General features: G+C 40.7%; 1 protein-coding gene across 1 annotated transcript in view; it reads right to left on the reverse strand.

Annotated features, from left to right (window-relative positions):
- Window positions 1-381: 381 nt before the first annotated feature.
- Window positions 382-22,416, reverse strand: part of LDLRAD3 (low density lipoprotein receptor class A domain containing 3) — a gene marked incomplete at its 5' end in the record, with an annotated part of 70,877 nt that continues 48,842 nt past the window's right edge. Inside the window, 2 exons of the mRNA XM_010160120.1 lie at window positions 382-643; window positions 2,237-2,582. Of these exons, the coding sequence (XP_010158422.1) occupies window positions 382-643; window positions 2,237-2,582 (608 nt within the window). The remainder of the gene's footprint in view (window positions 644-2,236; window positions 2,583-22,416) is intronic.

Consider the following 22,416-nt stretch of genomic DNA (forward strand, 5'->3'; position numbering starts at 1 on the left):
ATGGGAGGCAGTCTGCAAACAAGAGTCCTTCTGGCACAGCTTGTGTGTGCAACATCTGTATATATTATACATGCACATATTTACATTCATATACAGTAAATAGTCCAAGAAACACATCACATCAGTTGACACAGCCCTGATGTTTCTCTTACAAGTCTGAACTGGAACTTGCCTGCAGTAATATTGTGGAGAGCTGATGTGACTCTAGGTCACAGCTCTGTGTTCGATGAGCCCAAAATGCTGAATTCAACTATTAGTGTGGATTCAAATCAAGTCACCATTCAGGCACATGTTGCCCTGACACTTATCAGCCACAGCAGATTAAGCCACAGAGACTTGAAAAAGTGATTGCCTTCCTGCCCATCGCGAATACCGGAGCAGTCACACTTCTCTTTCAGCAAGGTGGTTGCCCTGAGAGTCACTTTGAGCCGCAGTCCTCTCAAGAAGAGTTCTGTGGCCATCCATGCTGTCATGGATGTCTCTTGTCCAACTGCCAGCTGTGCCCAGAGGGCTTCCTGCCATGTCTGTGTCTGTGCTCCCCAAGCTTCCTGTCGGAGATGGGTAAGGAGGAAGATCTGGCTGATTCAGGGATTCAGATTCAGAGCAATAAGGCGGTGGAGGAAGGTCAAACCAAGGCGGTCTGCTGTAAGATACAAAACATAGCAAGAGGTTACTGAAAACAGTGGTATGGAAAAAACCAAACAGTATTCCTTAGCATTTCCATGGTGGCATCTATCAGGAGATCTCAAACAGACCTGCCTGCATCATTCAGGTCATTCCAAAGCATCCACACCACCACCAGGCACCAAGACTTCTGGTCAAGATGCAGCATAGCTAATCACATCTTGCTTAACACTCTACACTCTGCTTTTCACGGGCATGCACTTCCAACAAATCTCAGCTTACCCTCAAAGACAGGCGCAAGAGGTAAAAATGTTTCCTGTATATTTACACAACATGAGAAAGCAGTTTAAAGGAAATAAGGTAAGTAGTGGATTTACACAATAGATAATTATATGAACACAAGAAAGCTCAGAGGAAACTTTCATTAGTGACAGAGATTAATGGTTTATGGCCTAGAAATAAACAACAAACTGAATTTTCCCCACGACAAATCACATGCAGAGCAACTGCTACGTAGGTATAGACAAAACGAGTACTGGATTCAAGAAAACTGGTTTGTGATTCTGATAGTAAAGGGACCAAAGCATTTAGCAGATTAGTAACAGGTCCTGGAAGCAATTAGCTCTGAAATTGCTGATGGTCTGTATCAGCCCAGGTAAGAAGGATTACAAGCTCAAGGGCTGCTCATTTAGTCATAAAAGAAAAGATATCGTTATTGTGAATGTCAATATTAAGACAAGGGAGATGCTGCCAAATGCAGCAAAGAAAAGGAATGTAAATGATTATACTATTATTCTTGAATCCCAGAGTTTGTACTAAAAAATGCAGACAGGGTGACAATGAACAATCTGAATCGTTCACGCTCATGCCATGCCCTACAGAGGATGGCAGCCTAGGAGTTTTGTTTGGATAGACTTTACAGACAGAGGTTAAAATAAAGGTTAATTATCTACAAATAAAGAGTGTTATAACTACAAAAACAACATAACCCAAAACATACCCACACACAAAACTTCAAAGCACTTTCAGCTATTTAAAATGAGAAAAGTGCTTTGCATTTCAGAGTCCTGGTTTTTTTTCTTCTCCTGTTAAGAGGAAAGTAGTGCAGAACAGAGAGACTATACAATTTCTTTATGCAATAACTGAAGACCTCTTACCTTTATACACTTATCACGTATGACCAGGGTAGTTTTGTTTTTAAATTATGACCCACAACCTAGCTGTTTTTCAGCAAAACTCCCAGTTCAGTTTTCATATTTTGATTGTAAACTGGCATAGGATATCACTACTAGACAAGTGATACATTTCTTTACATTCTCCTGCCATCCTCAAAATCTCTACCACTGACATGTGCTGAGAGAGCATGGCTTAAGCTTGCCTTCAACCCCTTTAATACCAGTAACAGTAAGGGGACCTGAGGACCAAGAATTTTTCATAGGCAGGGGGAGGTCACATTTGTCCAAATCTGGCCGTATGGATGTGACAAAACTGCAACAGTGTACTTCTGTCAAAGGCAGCAATAAGGTTAAATGTGGAGCAGAAGCACAGACTAGCAGAGCTGCAACCACTAGTGTCAAACTTTGGGGAGCCCAGAATTAGCTCCTGTACATACCTCTGGTCGAGCACAGCCTCTGAATAGGATGGTGGAGAGTCCAGGTCCACTGGCCTGTGGTAGGGCTGGTTGGACATGTATTGGATCCCATTGTTGACGTTGTAGGTGACACTGCAGTGATGGGGGTGGTCGAGGACCACCAGCCGGGACAGCAGGACAGGGTGCTGCAGCCGATGCACTGGTAGGGTCATGAGATTGTTACGTTTCCGCTGGTGATGCAGGACCAAGGCGAGAAAAGCCACCACGAGTACGAAAATGACAGAGCTACCGATGATAGCATAGGTGATACTAGGGTAGTACAGCAGCTGATTTTCTGAGGTCACGTAATCCTGGCCGCTGCCTGCCTCTGCAAGACAAAGGGAAAAGGATGACTGAGATTTGTTTCAGTATAAAGCTGCTCTTAACCTATGCTGTGTTTTGCACTAACGCACTGTGTGACAAAAGCAAGCATATGTATGCAAATCAGAGATTGGCTGAACGTCCTCGCCCACAGTAAGTGCCAGCAGATAAACTACTAGGGAGACTCAAATTGAGAAAGAGGAAAATACACACATAGTAGGAAGCATGTGCACTATCATAGGAGTATCTCTCCCATCCCTACCTATCAGAACTTTTTGTTTCCAGAGGTGAGACACCCAGTTCCGAGGCACAAGCACAGTACCTCATCTCTGCCCAGCAAAGCACACTAGAATCAGAGATGCCTGATGTTTACTTTTATTAACTCACAATGCTGTCAAAGTTTACACAGAGTTTACCAAGAAAGGTGACAACTACATCCTCTGCTTCACAAATCTAACAGTTCAAAATAAGTACAGGAGAAAATATAGACAGTTGCTCAGTAAAGGGTGGTTATTTGGATGTTTGTGACCTCTTGCTGGAAAAAATGCAAAAGAAAAGCAAAAAGAGCAATGTAAGCCTGGTAGGTGTGATACCAGTACGAGATGTGAAAGCCTAAAAGATTCAGTTTGAGATGGAAATAGTGAAGGGAATGGTTGGAAATGGTAACTGGCAGGGAAATGGAAATGGCAGGGAGGAAGAGCAGAAGGCAGAACCCCAAACAGCAGTATTAGAGGGATGATAAGAAGGGATGAGAACACCAGATCAGAAGAGGTACTTCACACAGCATATAGTATGTATTTTAGCTGCAGGAGGCACCGAGGAATCAGCAAAGTCACCAAGAACTCTAAGAGAAGTTACAGTTGGATTTGTTCAGCCAAGATACAGGAGAAGGAATTCCCACCCAGGCTCTGGGCCCAGAGAAGCAAAAAGGTAATGGAATAATGCTTTTGGACTACATCTGAATGGATCTTGAACTGCATGCAAACCTTATGAGAAAACACACTATAAAAGGCAACAGAATGCCAAGGAGGAAAGAAGCTCAGAGAGGCAACATGTCAAACACGCACTGATGCAACTGCCACGCTTGAGGCCAGTGCCAGCACCACAGAACCGTGTTCCCTGAACTCCATTTCAGCCCCCTGTTCACAAGGTCATACACCCTTTAAGTACTGTTTGCCTTTTTTTTTTTTAGGGAGAACTTCTATTTCTGTACAGGCTGTACCTCCTTGCAGCCTCAAAAAGAAAAATACTGTTTTGATACAATACATTTACCTACATCAAGAAAAACGAGAGGCTGAGTAAAAACCAAAACAAACCCAACCCCTTGACCTCAAAATCCACACAGTTACAAGAGGACTATCCGTCCAAATTCTTCATTTCCTACTGTAGAAGGCTGGGACAGTAAATCTTAACTTGATTTTCCTTTCTTTCACCTATTGACTGAAGCCACTTTTTGGTCACTCACAGGTTGCAACTGAGCCACATACAAAGTTCTCCAGTAACAAAATCATGAAATACATACCGACTATGCCTGGCATAATAGCTTTCCTCAAGCACCCATTGTCCTGCATCACGATGCTTTGGGTATTTCTCTCAAAACTCTATTTGATTTTGGTAGTTAACTTCCACGGTTAAACACCTAACCACGTTTTTCAGCAACACTGAACTTACGTGTTATTCAGGTAGGGTAATACAACGTGAAGTGGCTTAACCTTTAAACATCTCCATTTTAAATCTTGGATATTTTATTAAGAAGGGATGAGATGGAAAAGAAAGACTATATGAGACCTAAGAGAACATGATTATTGGTCCTGTTACTGATTAAATACTAACACTCATAGATCTATTTTACTGATGATACCACTCCAACCACAGGCCAGAGATCTGACGGCCAGCTGCAAGATGGTTTTCTTGACACCTAGTGTCACACCTCAGCAAGGATCCTTACTAAATTTATTTCTCTACGCAACTGTGCTGGAGAGAAGTCAGACGTCATCATTACCAGTCAACACTAGGTCCCTGGCTCACTCAAAGTGAACAAAGCCTGCACGAAGAATGTAAATCAAAGCAGAAGTGGGGAAAAGGAACTTACATGTGTTAGTAATTTTAATTACAGCTCATCACATATTGCTGTGGCTTCTTTAATACACTGAAATCACCATCTGAGAAGTGAATTCAGGTCACATTCACGGACAGGGCCAGTGTAGCGAGTACAGTGACAAGCAGATCATTTTTACGCAAACATCAAGTTTATTTGCAAGGAATGGATGAATACCATTACCTGAAATTCTTCAGTGCAAGGAAGATAAACACATGAGGACATCCCAGTAAAATACCACAAGACTTTCATTCAACTTGTCTCACCGGTTACCATGCATTGGGTTAAGACTGAGAACAGGATGCTTTTGCAGACTAGATGAGACCTAATTAATTACCATGGGATCATTCTGGAGCAGTGCAGTCCCTTCTCTTTATAATCTCCATCTTATTAAAGGGGAAGAAAAATGAGAGGAGAGAATTATATGTCAACCACTTTTCAAAACTATGTGTTTAGGATAGTACCTTCTAGGTTCGGCATGAAAAACCTCCATAAATTCAAAAAGATAACCAGATTGCTGAAGAAAAACCATTTTGACAAAAGTCAGGTGGGATCTGATGACCAGCTTTGGGACAGACTTAAACAAAGCATCTATTTTATCTGCTTTACGATCCTTGTCATACTACAACCACCCACATATCTTGCTGAGATTTTGGGTAAATTTGCAGTTAATACACTCTTCCAGAGCTTTCGGATTACTGTGGCTAATGAAACATCATTTGTTTACTAGTAACTCTCCATTCCTCTTCAGGTTTTCAGATTCGTTGCTTGCATTCCCATTGAGTTCACTGTATGTCTGAGAAAAGAGCAATCCAAGGGCATGCCTAAGCTAGGGACTATAGATCTGCGCAGAGCCCTCTGAAGCAGCAGTACAGCTCTGAAGGTGCTGTTTTGAAGGGTGTGCTGTCTGGTGCAGCCTTTGAACCAGCCAGCACAGCAATACTGCTTTTGGGATCTGAATTAGCATCTCCCTCAGTTCAGCTAGGTGTAGCCTGTCTCTAACATGCAGCTGTGCTGAGAAGTACAGGTACACGCTGTGGAAAGGAAAGAATCTGGTTTACCTGCCAAGCGCTCTTTCTTGTGCCCTGGGCAGTGCATGGAGATGCGCTCTTCCCAGGCCAAGAATCCAGCTCCCTAAACATGCATAGTCTTTATGCCTTCACAGGAACAGAGCACACCGCATCTCTGAGATGGAGTCCTGCCTAGGAAGATCCAGCTTGCCTTGAAAGAAAGTCTTCCACCACCATAACAACCTTACTCTTCATAGGTGGGTTTTTTGGGCCAAGAAGATACAATCTCAAGGTCCCTTAGCAACACACACTCACACATGAAGTCCAGTGGTATTTTATTTCTACTGTGGTGTAGCTTAAGCCAAGAAAGACTAACCTGCATCTGACCTCCCTTTTCAAGCGAGGTGGGTAAATCCAAACCTGCAAAGGATGAAAGTAACATTACCTGAGCCTATCAGCACTGCCTAGCTTCTAGTCCTAGGGAGTGCAATTCCCAGTCAAGGAAAAGAAATGGACTGCCCTTAACAGTCTTCCAAAATAATGCTCGGGCAAGAAAGCTGCTCTATAGCACAGCTAAAACAAAAGTAGCAGACCTACGAGACAGTTTTGCATACAAGAGACTTCTACATCCAATTTATTTGGCTATGTATCTGGTCATGTTGAAATGAATGACTTCAGGGTGATTCCTTGGTAACATTCCGGTATTTTGTATAGCCAGGTGAGTATACAGAGGTGTGGGAAGGGAATGACGAGTACCCAGCTCAGACTGCCCAATGAAACACTATCCGTTTTGTGTACCTTGTAACAGGGAGAAGGTGAGATATAAGAACACCTGAAAAATCTTAGCTGGACATGCATGACTGCTTCAGAAAGAAAAAGCCAGACTCTTTAGTTCTGCTTTAGTAACTTTCAGCAAATGTTTACACATCACAGAAGTCACTGAACTGAATTTCTTGATAATTCAGTCATCTTCTTCCAGAAGAAGCAGGTAGTGTCTATGCAAGTTTAAAAAAAAAAAAACAAAAACCAAAAAAAAAAACACTCCTATCCGCTTTACTATTAAATGCAAATTCACAGAAAAGGTGTGTGGGCAAGCTAATTTAGCTTAAAATCACAGTGTATTTATTCTTTTGTGGGGTGCTCCCTGCAAGAAAAATCTGTGTTTTCTAATCTCACCACATATGAACAGTTTATCAATGCCACTTACACCTATTAAACCTTACTATCTGGGAAATGCAGAATTCACAGATTAGAGATTTTTTGAGTGTAAAAAGCTTTGTGAATAATTCAGTAAAAGACTGCTAAAGGAAACATAACAGGTTGTACTCAGAGGGCTATTTTATTGACTGTGAACAAATTTGCCGTCTCAAAGTTTTTAAAAGAGATCTGAGAGTAATGGCATTAAGTCTGCCAGACACAGGGATGAGGGGCTATTATTTTATCTTTCATAACCCTCTGCTCAAGCCTGGCTTTTCACAGTTCATCAGAGAAAACACTTGAAATACATAATCTAAGCAGACATCTGTGGCCTTAATGAGCACGAGTCACGGTCCATCTCCAATAAAGATGCTACTGTAACAACACATTTAAATTCCAACTGGTTAAAGAGCAGAGGTGCAGCTTGGAAGGTTAAAGATGACAAAAATCAACTACAGAAAGGCAGAGTCTCCCTAGATTATTTACTTTTTGTGCTAGAGTACCTAGGACATTCAGCTAAGTCTCCTAAAGCTCTTAAATTTCTCATCCTTGATGATTTCGTCCCACTAAAACAAGTCTTAGGTAGATTTTGTGCACTGGACTTTCAGAATATACTTTATTCTAGTGATGTACTAACCTAGTTATCTTTTTCCCCTACTGCCCTTCTCGAAGGTACAAACAAGATCTAGCCCAGACAGCACAGCACCTTGACTTTGAGCTTCATCCTCAGTTACCACTTGTTTCTCTCTCCAAGTAGCTTTGTATTTCCCTTAGACACCCCAGACAAGATTTGTTTTCTGCTGCATTCAAAGCATGTTTCTGCCCTGCTTTGGCTTTCTCTGTTTCAGGCACAGAGGGAACATTTGTTAATAGAGGTTACACATACTGAACAGACCTTACCTACAGGAACTGGCCAAAGTAATACAATATCACTGCATCTTTGATTATCAGGTACTTGGTAAATGGGTAAGATTTCTGGGAGAGCAGCAGGCTAAAATCCCAAGCTCCTTCCAGCTATGTCATAGAATCACAGAATGGTTTGGGTTGGAAGGGCCCTAAAAGACCATCCAGTTCCAACCCCCCTGCCATGGGCAGGGACGCCTTGCACTAGACCAGGTTGCTCAAAGCCTCATCCAGCCTGGCCTTGAACACTTCCAGGGATGGGCCATCCACAGCTTCTCTGGGCAACCTGTCCCAGTGCTTCACCACTCTCTCTGTGAAGAACTTCTTCCTGATGTCCAATCTAAATCTCCCTGCTTTCAGTTTAAACCCATTACCCCTTGTCCTGTCACTACAGGCTCTTGTAAAAAGTCCCCCCCAGCTTCCTTGTAGCCCCTTCAGGTACTGGAAGACTGCAATGAGGTCTCCCCGGAGCCTTCTCTTCTCCAGGCTGAACAAGCCCAATTCTTGCAGCCTTTCATCTACAACAGTGATGGCTTCACATCCAGACAACATGGTTCTGCACAGATGTCTTGGCTTGAAATGGCAGGGGGTTATTCTGTGTTTCACCCTGTGCTAATCACAAGTGTCCCTAACACCCATGGACCAGAACCACAGCAACCAGCACAGCCAGCAACAGACAGCATAGCTAAGAAGTTGGAGCAGAGGGTGGATCTATTCCTAGATCTTGAATTTGCCCATCAGGTCATTTTCTCCACCTCTGCCTGGCTCCTCACCTGAAAACTAGATAGTGATGTTCTTGGCCTCTCGGAACGTTCTACCAAGCTCTTCTGTACTGACAAGAAGTAATTTTTCCTCACAAGTATGTTTAAAATATGAACTAGAAGTCTAAATACCACTGGGCGTTCTGCCTTTGTCTACTCTTCCAGATGACCAATTCATGACTTTGCCTGCCTAAACAAAGTAGGACATCTCGATATGGAGAACTTGTTATCCACCTATTCATACATATAGTTTTTCTAATCATTATTTGTATTAGTGTAGCACCTTGGAGCTCCAGTAATGAAACAGTACTTCTCTGTATAACGTACTGTACAGGCTCTAAGCAAGATGATGGCCATTGTTCTAAAGAATTTAAATTCTAAGTGTAAGACTTGGAACTATATATAGTCATAAGTCTCTACAACTAACCAGGAAGGCACAGATAAACCCCGAGACAGTATTAGTCAGCAGTATTAGCAGCAGTCTCAGCACGTCTCATTCAGTGCATCAGAAGGAGTGCGTTACCTGTGCCTTCCCTCCCAGACTTAAACCCCTCATTCCTGACCACACGATACAAGAGCAGTGCTTTCAAGTCTTTGCAGCTGCTGAAAGAGCAGCTGAGTCATCAGACTGAAGATCAAGAGCCTCACTTCTCAAATGCCCCGCTTTTTATCTTCTGCAGGGTAGGATAATTATTCCATGCACTTCACACATTGCAGTTTAAATATTAAAAAAAAAAAAAAGCCACACAGGAAAAAAAAGGAAAGCAGCAAACTGAGCAAATAAGTAGAAAACTAAGAAACACTTAGCAGTAGCCATGGCAACTGAAGTTCTAAAATTAACTTGGCAGCAATGTGTAAACCTGCAAAGCCAAAATCTGCCATCAAGCATGGAAACAAAAAGTCCAGGCTTGGCAGCTGAATGGAGGCCAAGGAGGAAATTAAAGTGTTACTTAAATGCAATTCAGGATCACTCCGACATTGATCTAAGCAGCACTTCCTGGACACGACAGCCCAAAGGACTACTGATGTAATTTGATTGATTCACAGCCAGTATAGAAACTATGCCTAAAAGCAGGGGCAGAACCTTCTCCTAATGAACTCCTTTTCTCTAAATAGAGGAGTTCAGTTACTTCTGTTTGTCTCCTCTTTCTCCTCTGAAAATGCAGGGTCACCATTAAGGAGATTCCCAAGAAGTTACACTTCTCATTTTGTCAAGCCACTCAAATTAGGGCACCACTCAGCAAGAGCCTGATGCACTGAAAGCCCCAGGGGCCTCCACTACTACCGTGTCCTCCTCGCAGTCACTGAATAAACCTGTTCTGCAGAATGAAAATCTTAAATAGCAGCACTATTAATAGGCTCTTTAGCGGACCAAGCTTATCAAATAAAGCGAGAATGTGCTACAAAAAGAGAAACTGTATTGTCTTCATAGCATAAACGTGCTCTTGGTGCTCTGGACAAGACCGATGACAAGTAGCAGCATCCCAGGCTCTAGCACTGTGCCCAAGTTGAAGACAACGGACATCGCTCTTGAACCACAGCCTGCTCCTTCCCCCTAGTCTCCAAGGGATATTCCAGTCTCACCTGGTTCATGTCAGAAACAGTATTCCCCAACTGCAGGAAAAGTCTAGATTTTGGATCTCTGATTGCTGTGTAATCCCTTGTGTACAATTAATGTGTAGTATTGCATAGTCTTGAAAGTTAAAACAAAAAGATATTTTAATTGAAAAGTTAACAGAACTGTGAAATTCAACCAGCAAGACCCAAGCAGATTCACAGTTCTCCTCCAATATCAGCTTTATCTTCACTTCTTTAACTAGTGGCATAACAAGTATGTTTTCTACCAAACAGACTTGGGAACAATGGCAAATCTACGTGCAAGTGCACTGTCCTGTCTCCTGCAAAGGTTAATTGGAATAACAGAGCTCTGAGGTAGGTAAGAGGCTGGATGTTGCATCAGCTCCCTGCGAGTGCAGAAGCATGCTCTACCTTGATTTTGAAAGGTCTTAAGCAGTTTCAAGTCAAAAGTATGAAGGAAAACAGATTTGTCAAAGGCTGGTGGCTTTCCCTTTTCTATTCCAGTCTGACCCCTGAGAGTTTAGAATCCAAGTTTCCATGACATACTCTAACATTCTTTGGAATCATTTGAATATCTAAGTGGAAAAAAACCCAACTCAAAACAAAAGGCAAACTAATTAAAATGAAAATCAGTGGATGAAATGCTTGTGTTTTTATCATCAACACTGAAACTATATTACACCACATTGCAAAACTGTTACCAATTTATCTTGTGTCATCTACATGCCTGTAAAAATCCATGTTATTTCAACAGAATGTCTGGAAAAAGCCTAATGTAGGATGCAATTTATCTGTCTGTCCTGTACAGTGTTTTTACAGGATTTATTCTGGAGGCTGGTAAAAGGAGACACATGGTGTTCAGCTAAAATGCACACATCAACTTTTTCCCTATATGCTGCATTAGTGGTTCAGACAGCTGGTGCCTAAGAAGGATAATAGGGCCTGAAGAGATGCTGTGCAGAGTTTATGGAGCCTGCAGAGTCAGCGATACTTGCTAGAAATACCTCTTAAGTGTGATTTAGATACACTGTAAAGTAAGTTTTTAATCAGCTTTTAAATTTAGTCTAATCATTCAAGGGTTGTATTTCAATGGCTCTGCTTTTTGAAAAAGCATTAGTACGAAGTCCATGCCTTGTCATCTATTACTATAATCAATCCTATTTTTTCTAGAATCGTGAAGAGGAAGAGATGTTGTCAGACACATGTTCCACACAGCCTGACTTGTTCCAGTGTCCTAATGATTTAGAAACCATTAACAGGTTGTGATCTCAAGTAAAAAAAGAATCAAAACAGAAAGCAGAGATGGACAAGACCTGCAGGTCACCTAATCCCTTTCCTAGGGTCACATATCACATCATGCATTCATACCAACGCCCCTTTGCTGACTGCTTCTAGCATGCAACAGAGGAAACCAGTGGCAAATCCATCCTAGCTAGCAAGAGCCCTGCTGCCTGCCCTGTCTGCCTCTGGGACGCAGGAGACTGGAGAGGGAATCAAGATCACGATGGCCAAGTAAATTTGGGTAGATGTGCAGTTCAAACCGAAACAGAGCTCAGTGCTTGGTTCCATCAGGAAAGCACCTGCATGAAGTTACATCATGAGATGCTTTGCTTCATGAAGTTATCCTGACTTTGCATAAGAGCCCTGCCACCTGCCCTGTCTGCCTCTGGGACGCAGGAGACTGGAGAGGGAATCAAGATCACGATGGCCAAGTAAATTTGGGTAGATGTGCAGTTCAAACCGAAACAGAGCTCAGTGCTTGGTTCCATCAGGAAAGCACCTGCATGAAGTTACATCATGAGATGCTTTGCTTCATGAAGTTATCCTGACTTTGCATTACAATTGTTTGACATGCAAACCAGTCTTCCAACTACAAGCTCTGTAAATTCACTGTAAACAGTAAGAAAGTCTTGCCAAACAGTAGACTATGTTCAGGTTACACCTTCAGGTAGGTCTTAGCAAACATCACACTTGGTTGCAAATCAAACTCTAACTCCATTCTTTAATATTGTTTAAAAAAAAAAAAGACAAAGCATAAAACACAGCAGCAAAGTTGACAACAATTGGCTGTGAAAGTAGCTATTGCATAGCTCTTGTTTCGTGTTCCTGGGCACAAGACACAGATTATTTAATGCTACAGAAAGAGCAGGAGAAGGAAAAAAAAAAAAAAAAAGGGAAGCAAGTGAGGCAAAGAGGAAAAAAAAAGAAAAAAGTTCCATTTGAAAAGGTAGTGTACACAAATGGGACACCAATGAGCATCTGGAAGGCATAAACACCAGAAAGAATATAAACTTGTGCTTTTCATTCTCTGCTAAAAATCTCACTTGATCAGAAAATACGACACTGAACATAGGGAATGGGAGGGAACCATTAAAAGGCTGTGGCTGCCGCCGGCAGTTCATTACAAAATAGAAAGCTTTTCAGTGGTCCCCAAAGTGCTCTGAATCTGATACTATTCAGTAACAACTACCTGACTGACAAACTAGAGACAATATGCTTGTTCAGCTTGCTGTTAGGCAACTGCTAGGAAAGATTAAAATGATCAGAAAACAGCAGACATGATCAGGATCCCATGCAGTCAGGTGCCAGCAGAGAACAGGGTGTTCACTGGCAATAAAAAATGCAACCACAGCACTACCCAGCCACAGCAAGGTGCCTGCCGAGTACCCAGCTCAGGACACCACACTTAAAAAATAGCGAAGATGAATCAGCACTTGGTGGAAAAAAACATGAATTATCACATGTCCGTAAAACACTAACTACCAAGAAAAGTTGTAAGAATCAGGGTTATTTAGACTGATGAAAACACCACAAGGAAGCTTTTACTATTTTTAAATATGGAAGTTTGAAATGAGAATCCAAACATATGCCTGCTGTGACTAACAATAGAAACTCGGTGCTTTCAAAGGATGCAGGAAAGTGTTCCAAATGACTAACATGGGAGATCACAGCTTTATTTCATACACCTAATTGATTAGAGCTGCTGCCTTTGTTGACTGAACAGTAATAGCACCACATGCCTCCATGCCTTTAGGTTTCTAGTTACCCTGACCGCCCCGATGGTTTTATTGTAGGGACTATCATCCCTTTCTGTCCTCAGGAGAGTTACCCAAAGTTTTCCTGCAAAATATAAAAAAAAAAAAACCCTAGAAATTTTAAGTGATTAAAAGCCAGGTTGAATCTCAAACACCTCCAAAGGCAAAGCACCACAGCAATTCACTATAAACTTGCCAAGCCACATGTATAGGTCTGGTGTCAGATGCAGCCTGCTAAGTGATGAGGATAACAAAGCACTGGAATATATCACCTCAAGCTAACAATGGTCTAGATGACTCTTTGGAGGTACCCCGAGACCTCTGATAATCCTCAGTGGGTGGGTTATTTCTCCAAACGTGCTGACAACCTGCATTAGTTTCACCAAGCCTGTCTTCAGATAAACAAAGACCAAAACCACAGATATGTTTATCGTCAGATAAACAACGAGCAGTTGCATGATCCCATCCTGCTGCCAAGTTCAGTAGAGTTCATACTTCACTGGCAAATTTATAAATTCTACAGGCCTTAGAAGCTAACCATGCATTGATTAAAGGAGCAAGGAGTTCATCTCCTCTTTTACTGTGTAGAGGAAACTTGGATAGCTTTCCTCTGTGGATGGACTCAGCATAACATTTCAGACTGTAAATCAAGACGTTATAGAACCTGGGACTTTATCCAGAGCCTTCATTCCTCTTTTTGAAATAAGCGTTACAAAAATGTTGGTCTCACTTCAGCAAGTTTTCATGTAAATAAATTAAGCAAAAAATATCTTTAATTACAGAATGAAGAAAATTGCTGCATTTGATGAAAGGTTGTTTATTCAGCACTGACAAACGCAGCCTAATGAATGTGGGAGTGCCAGATTTTATTCTCACTGAAGATGTAGTCTTGCTTTGTGTTTCCACAGAGATTGTGGAAACATTTATTTTTCCCTTTGACCCTGGCTGACTGACTGAACTAGTCACACTGAATTGGGCAAATTCTTGATATGAAAAGCATGTGTACAATGCAAGAAAGAAAAATGTATTTTGTAATTTGTATTAAGAGGCATAGTTCACAATTATTAATCACTATGTCAAGATAATTACTGCATGCAAGGACAAATGAAGAGATTTTTGGTAGCGTACTTGTAGTTCACATTCCGCATGAAAAGACTGGAGGCAAATAATAATGATTAGTATAGCTAAGCATAGTTTAAAAGGCACTGAATTAGCTAATGTGTCACAAGAAAATGAAGCATTATTGACAGAGTCTTGGTCCAATGCACTGCAGTGGTGAAGAAGGTTAATAGAAAACTGGCTTATCACAAAAAGTATATTAAACATCGTTGCACGATTCTACAAAACCCTAATAAAACCACGTTTGAACACTGGCATCCTATTTTGGCCAGCTTATTTCAAGACAGACAGAATTAGGTTAGTGAGAGTACAGCATGAGAAACAAAGATGATGAATGGGGAAACAGGGCTTAAATATCAAGAGAGAAAAAAGTAGGGTTTATTTAGTCTGGCAAAAGGATGATTAAGAGGAGACATGACTGAAATATTTACAATAGCCAATGGGTTATAAAAATTAAGCTCAGTGACTCACTGTTAGATTGTTAGGCAGACCAGAACTAAAGGCGGTAAGGGTAAAAGGGAATAGATGCAGGAGAAAGATTTAATGATACACTTCACAGCAAGAAGAGAAAATAGGTGAAATGATGTTTCGTGACTATATTTAAACAACAGCCGGGTGACCGTACAGAGTATGTGCTGGGCAATAACCACATCACATGGGAGAAGCTTCTAGGGAGCATCTTTTCTAATAGCTGAGACAGATTTTCATACTCACACACACAAGAACATCTGCAGCAATTAAAAAAAATATTTTTTAAAACAAAAAAGGTGAAAAGTTTACCTAATTTCAAACTGGATGAACCAAAACCATTTACTACTACTTCTTGATAGTACAGATGCAATAATAAATGGTACTATTTCTATATATACATACTATATTACATATAATTAATATATCCATAAATACTACAGTATTTATACTACTTTTCAAGTATTTACAGACAAATCACAGAAATGTTGACCTAAGCCAACAAGATAGGTAAACAGTCCTTACACCTAAAAAGCAGGCTTAAATTAATAAAATAATCCACCTGAAGTTGCAGAGCTAAAAACTGTCAGACAGGACCAGAAACAGGAATTCTCAGTTTCCATCAGCCATATCCTGCTCTCCACACACACACACACTTCAATGGATTATTTACTTTTCCTTTACTATCATAAAGGAGGTAGCTTTATTGCTTTACACTTAAGGTGCATGTAATCGTTCTTGAGTAACACAGTGCTGTCTGCCCCACCACCCTGTGGTATTTTAACAAGTCATCAACACCAGCCATAATTCAAGACAGACTGATTTAAGATGCCTATGTATCAGCTTAAAAACTTGACTAAACACAAATTAGGAAAGAAGGTTAAAATAAGGAACAAAATCAGACTGGATTCTAGACTAAATGGAACATGCCAAGTACCTAGAACACATGGAAAACCTACTCCACACCAGCCTCTCCCCACCAACTACCCCTCAAAAAAAAAAAACAACCAACCCACACACACTCACTCCTCTTGACTCCTTGCTCCCTTTTTCTTTAGTTTTTAAGCTATTTTCTGCTTCTATAGATAAGAGACCCCTGGAAGGTAAGGGCCTGACTCTGATCTTCAAATCAATGTGTAACACAGTCACTCTTGCCTCACACTATTGAAGATCAGGATGGTTCCCCCACCTCATGCTCACCTGTGCGATTCTACATCTCTCTCTTTGAACAGTTTAACTACACAAACAATACAAGCGGCAATTTGCTTTCATAGGGCTTTTCACGGAAGTTTCAAGAGCTGACAAATGGTAACATAACAGTTACCTATGACTTATGAAGTGACAGATGACCTGGGAGACCTCTACATAGGAAACACTGATCCTGAAAAGTCATTTTCACACTCTGGGTGTGTAACCACCCTGCCTCAGGAGTTTCCCAGCTGTTTTGAAAGGATTAAAACAAAGAACAGCCTCCATAACTAAGCCAACTAAAAGTTTAATTAAATACAATTGCTTGCTGTGCTTTCCTTCCCCAAACAGCCTCATGCATATTCATCACTGTAATTACAGCAGTAAAAACTCCACGACTAATTATGCAGCGCTTCATCTTCTGTATGCCTAGATTTTTTTACATAATTACTACTGAAATTAATTGCAAGTTAGTTAATTTTGCACTTTGTCCTTTCAAGCTTAATTGAAAATTAAAATTTTTGAAACCAAGTCATTCTTGTACGCGTGGTGCTTTTACCTCAGATGGTGCCATACACCAAAATGTTTTTAAATGCTTTTAGTAACGTAGCATAGAGTACCAGTATTGTAGCAGAGAGGAGTACGGTAAATTTTATCATTTAAAAATGAGTGTTGCCCTAATACATACCTACTATATGCTTGTTAGTTGTACACTCTTCAAAGAGCACTCAACCTGCCCGTTGTCACTTGGCATCTCTTGCAATACATTAGCACGTCATCACCTGAGACACAGGCTACTCCATCAGTGCCACGGTTAGCTTAGAACAAGTTCAAACCTGGAATTTCTTTGACTGCAGTTCAAACATTGTGCCTAATATTTCAAGGGTGACTAATGATTTCAGATGTCCAGTTCTCCAATGGATTTTGGAAAAAAAAGTAACAAACATTTCTTCCCCTGAGAAGTGTCGGAAGAGGAAAAATCAAATAGGAAACAAATTTTGACTTGGCCTAGAAAAGTAATTGCCCAGGAGTACATGCTCTGCATAGCCCCACGTAAAACAATCAACTATTAAGGTAATTTTCATTTAAACCCATGTCCTTCATACGTTACAACAATGGCAATATCAGACTTTTGGCCCAAGAGAATCTCATAGCATCACAGAATGGTTTGGGTTGGAAGGGACCTAAAGATCATCTAGTTCCAACCCCCCTGCCATGGGCAGGGACACCTTCCACTAGACAGGATGCGTCTTCCTTGAAGACGGCCAGGGATAGGCCATCCACAGCTTCTCTGGGCAACCTGTTCCAGTGCCTCACCCACGCTCTCCATGAAGAATACTTCATTACTGTTTAAACCTAAGCAACGATAACATCAATCCATCCGTATTTTAAAACCTTTTCTAGCTTAACTCCGAAACATCAATCTTACTGTGTTTAATAAAGTTTAATTTTTTTCATCTGTTAAGAAATCTTGTTAATGTCTAATCACCTAGTAGATTTTCAGAAGGACAGAAGTTTGCAAACAGAACACTTGTTCCTTATTACTCCACAGTCTCTATAAGCCATTTAGCTGACTCAAAGGGTAAATATTCTCATAATCTTTCAAGGCTTCACTACAAAAACCAGAGAGAATGACCTGCAACAACACAGGGTGGACAGGTTTTAGGCTGACTCATTAGAAAGCAAGCTCTTCGCAAAAAGTGTGGCTTTTATTTAGCAACCACCCCATGAGCACGACATCACTACCTAAAGGCAATAAACCAGGTTTGTTAATTCTGCAAAAAATCCCTGTTGTGACAACAGGGCAAAAGATCTGTCCACAATAAATTTGTCAAAGACCCACAGCGCAGGCTATCCTGCCAGGAAGGGAATCGTTACTGCTAACTTTTATTCCATTTATCTAGAGTGAAGCCTGGTGTCCTCAAAAAGCAAGAGGCTGAAGAGGCAGACCTCAGATATGGTTCAGTGTCAATCTTCCACATGACTGGACAAGAGCAACTACATCCCCAACATGTTCAGAATGTCTGAAAACTTTGTTGCAACAAAAATCAGATCCCAGGCACTTAATCCTATCACCTGTATTGGAAACTGCTCATTGGAGCATGTGACGGTAGTGCTGAAGACTTGAGCAATACAAAGTTGTACAGCAGGCTACAGGGTTAAAGCTGTCTTGGACCACATCTACAGTATGAGACACAAAGGGACCTTCATCAAGTCAGGATGGGGTGTACAACATAATCTCCAGAGCAGCTATTCTAAGAAAGGTGGAAACTTAATAGCCAAGAGGAATGTGTCATTTCAAAACTCCTGAGTGAAGAGGCAATAGAGAGTTCCCAGAGTGGATGGGGAAACTAAAAACACTGGAAGTCAAGAGCCCAAGAATGCCAAAAAAGCACTTTCAGTTAGTGTTGTAAAGACCCATGACTAGTGATCCCTTACCAATAAAGCAAACAAATACAGTATTTGTTCTGTCTCAGTAGTCTAAGAGCTGTTGAACCTGCGAGCCACGTGTGTATTATTAACTAGGCTGGTACACTGTCAGAAAGCAGTGATTTCTGTTTTACAGATAATTTGCAATTCCATGGGGAAAAATCCGTACTTGTTTACCACGTCCAATTTAAAAAGTTAAGCAAAACACATTTAGTTGCATACTCTCATAGACTGACTAGTTAAGTATTTCTAACCACACAAAATTGAAAAGCTCTTCGTAAACAACTCAAGTTTTCTTAACCAAAGAAATTTTTTTCCTTCATTAAGCTAATGTTTAGCAATAGTATTACACATATAGACACAAAAGTACAATGAACAGTTTGGTGTGAAATTCTTCACGTGTTTATGTACTCTGCATCTTTCATCTGATGGAATTCTTCTATGCTCTTATTCAAAACTTCAAAAATACCTCCTAGGAACATTCCAGGCTAGTGCACATTTCCTAAGGATTTGTCCATATATACCCACATCCTATACTAAGAAACATTTTTAAAACAAAAAGAAGAAAAGAAAAATCAGAGTATGTCAGTCTTTCTGTCATTTATCTCAGCTATCCCACCATAATACTTCTGCTTTAATTAAATACCAAATTGGTGAAGTAGGCATGCAGATTTAATTACTGCTGCAGTTTCAAATGAGCTTGTTTCCCCTTGAAACCAGTGAAGGTTAGCAGGATGAACTCAGTGTAATGGAAAATCCTCAGTCTGGCCAGACACTGGACACAGGAATTTGTCCCTTATGGCATAGTTTAAATACCATTCTCAGTAATATAATGCCCATAAAGAAGTACTGGCTTAACAAATTTAATCCAAACATACCTGAGGTCTATGGCAGCTGAACATATAATGGAAATAAATGAACTGGATTGTTATAGGGAAATGGCCTATTAAGCCTTAAATTTGTCACTCCGTAAGAGTGGACCTGATGTCAGCAGTCCCTAAACATCTTTGGTTTTGACTGATATTTTTCTCCTCTGACTCGTTACTCTCAACACCATTTCAGTCAGTCACCTTGGTACAGGAGCCAGGGGTTAGGTCACTTCAAGTGAAACGGTCAGAGCTCTATGGGGACCAAGGGCCGTACAGGAAAGGGGAAAAAAGGGGAAACCTAGGAAACAAATTTGAGCCATAAGTGAGAACGGAGGTGACTGAGGGACAGGGGAGTCTTTTAAGCCACACAGCATCAGTACAAAGTGTTTCCCATCAAACAATGAGGATTGTCACCTTGAGCAAACTAAAGTCTCTCCAGAGGATTTGGAAAGAGACCAAGAACACACCCAACATGATAACCTAAGAAGTTCTGTTCTCTCCTGAGGTATGTCCTAAAGGGGCTTCTAGGCTAGCTGTCAGCAATCTGAATCCCACCTCACCGATTTGCTGTCCTCTCTGAAGGAAAGCCTCTGTACATCTTCATTCTTTTTCTGCACTAAGATTTTGGACCAAGAATCTCTTAAGGCTACGTGTCAGATGGAGACAGTGATTTTGGTCTGGGTAAAAAAAACAAGTAATGAAAGCAATTATTTGCTTAATGATACCTGAGTAGCTGAACACAGGCCAAAGCTGTTCAGTAGGAAGCAACTACAGGCATTTGGATTTATTAAAAAACCGTATGTATTCAGTGAAAACCAACTGGCAGCTGAGAAGGTACTTAGTAATACAGTCTTCTCGCACTTAAAAACTGCAGATGTTCCTGAGTATCTTTATAACCCTACTCTCATGCTATGTCTAGACAAAAGCCTCATAGAATGTATAACATATGACACTTTCTACATCCTCTGTGGGGATTAACTAATAAATCAGTTTTGCAGACTCAGAAAAAACTGGATCCTTTTGAAAGTGACTTGCCAAATTTCAGTAAAGGAAGGGTTTTCTGCCCTTGGGAATAAACCCATGATGCTTTAAGGATGAGCAGCGAAGAGACCATACACAGGAAAATTATTAAACCACTACTGAAGTAATGGAATCTGTAGATATGAAGGAGAAAACAGTGACCATTTCTCTGCTGCACAACCTCTTTTCAATGCTGCATCTTACTTCCAAAATTGACTCGCATTGTACAGAACAAGTATTATCTATATTCTTCATTGCATGTTAATTCCGTAAGACAACTGCAGCATAATGACATTCATTTAACATAAAAGCAGTATTATTCTATTCTCCTCTTTCACTAGAACTTGATAGCAAAGGAAATCGGGATTGAGTGATCTTACCTGGTCAAGGGAGTTCAGTGTTCTTTCATCTCCACAACATTACTGAACCTACCTAAGGCTGCAGATCATGACCTAGCAATTAGGAGTTCACCTGGGAAACAGGAGATGGCAATTCTCATCTCTTGTCCAAAGACTGCTTATGCTTTTCCATACAGTACAACATATAAATACATAAACATGCTTAAGGAGGAGAATGAAATACAGAGCTGCATCCTCCCATGACATTTTTGCAGCATCCTTTCTCCTCCTTCCCCTTGCCAGCCCAAGGACTCAAATTCTCTCCTGCAAAGGAAAAAAGATAAGGAAGAGAGTGTTTTCTTCATCAGTTTAGGATGAGAGTAGCAAGGTGTTCCATACTCTTGGACAAAGATTTAACTATGACAGTTGATGAAAGGGAAAAGCAGCTTATCATGGGTCTTTCTGAGCTAAATGGATGCAAATGCTACATTTCTGGTGGTTCTTAATCCTGTTTGTGCACCTGAGTCCTCTACCTTGAGAGCCTTCGGTAAATGAACTCCTGATCAGAGCATCCCAATCAGACACATGTTTGAAACCAAACCCAAACTGCTTTGCTCTGCCTAAATGATGGCAAAGACAGAACCCTTCAGCTGCATTAATCTAGGTCTATTTTTTTGACCAACTACTTGTCACAGCTCAAAGGCACAGATCTTTCAAACATGCATCCTTCTCATTCTGTTCTCTCCACCACTATCATCAGCACATCTTAAATTATGGAGGACAGATTAGCAACAAGCTTTCTTTCTCGCTTTGTCTTTGCCATAGCTTCTTTGCTGAAACTCTAAATATAATTCATTTGCTTACAAGTTGCTTGCCGTTTCACTGTTAACTGGATATAAAGCATTTCATTTAATGAACTGCACATCCTTATTTAATGATCCTTTATACTGCACTTCATTTTCAATAATGGGCTGAGAGGGAAAACACCCCCAAACTACCCTGCATTACATCACCCAAGGCCAATACTTTCTTAAATACAGGAAATTTGCCTTAATCTGAAGCCCAACGCAGCAGCTTCATCTGTTCCATTTACTTACACTTGGTGAATGCATGCCACAAAGCATCGACATTTGCCATGGCAATGAATTTCATTGGTAGGACTTCTGGCATGTGATAAACATTTTAAATACTATATGCAAATTCCTTATTTTTCAGCAGAGGAAAACTTTTATTCATTCATCCATTGTATACTGTGCATTTTTAACAGTTCAAGGGGTCACTTCAATGAACTCTAACCCAGACTGAACTGTATAGAAGTAGTCCAAGGCTCTGACTTTCTCCTAAAACACAGAGTATATATGCCTTGACATCTTATAGCAAACCAGGTACACTAGAATTCTCCTTTCATCCATTCCCATTTCACACAGAAATCAATTAGTTTCTTCCTATTGGATCCAAATTTTTTCATGCTCTAAGTAGAACTCTGACAATCTCCTGATCATTAAAATGTCCTAAAAAGATTCAGGCAAATGCTTTCACCTGCTTAGAAGAATATTCCAACCTAGGTGGAAAAGCAGGAAACAGAAGATATAGACATTCAATTTTTAAGCCACAACTTGTCCCTGGATGAAGCCTGCTGTCCATTACTGAAAGCCTTTTGGCAGGAAGAAAACATGCCCGGCACCCTATTCTTCAATAATACACATACATGTATATATGGAAGAATGTATCTGTTAAGACTGTATTAATTTTCAAGTTGGATTGCTCTGGTCAAACAATTAACCTGCTTTCCTGATTAAAAAAACAAACAAACAAAAATCCCTAACT

Source organism: Eurypyga helias, unplaced genomic scaffold (genome assembly GCF_000690775.1).
Source record: "Eurypyga helias isolate BGI_N326 unplaced genomic scaffold, ASM69077v1 scaffold12200, whole genome shotgun sequence".
NCBI classification, from domain to species: Eukaryota; Metazoa; Chordata; class Aves; order Eurypygiformes; family Eurypygidae; genus Eurypyga; species Eurypyga helias.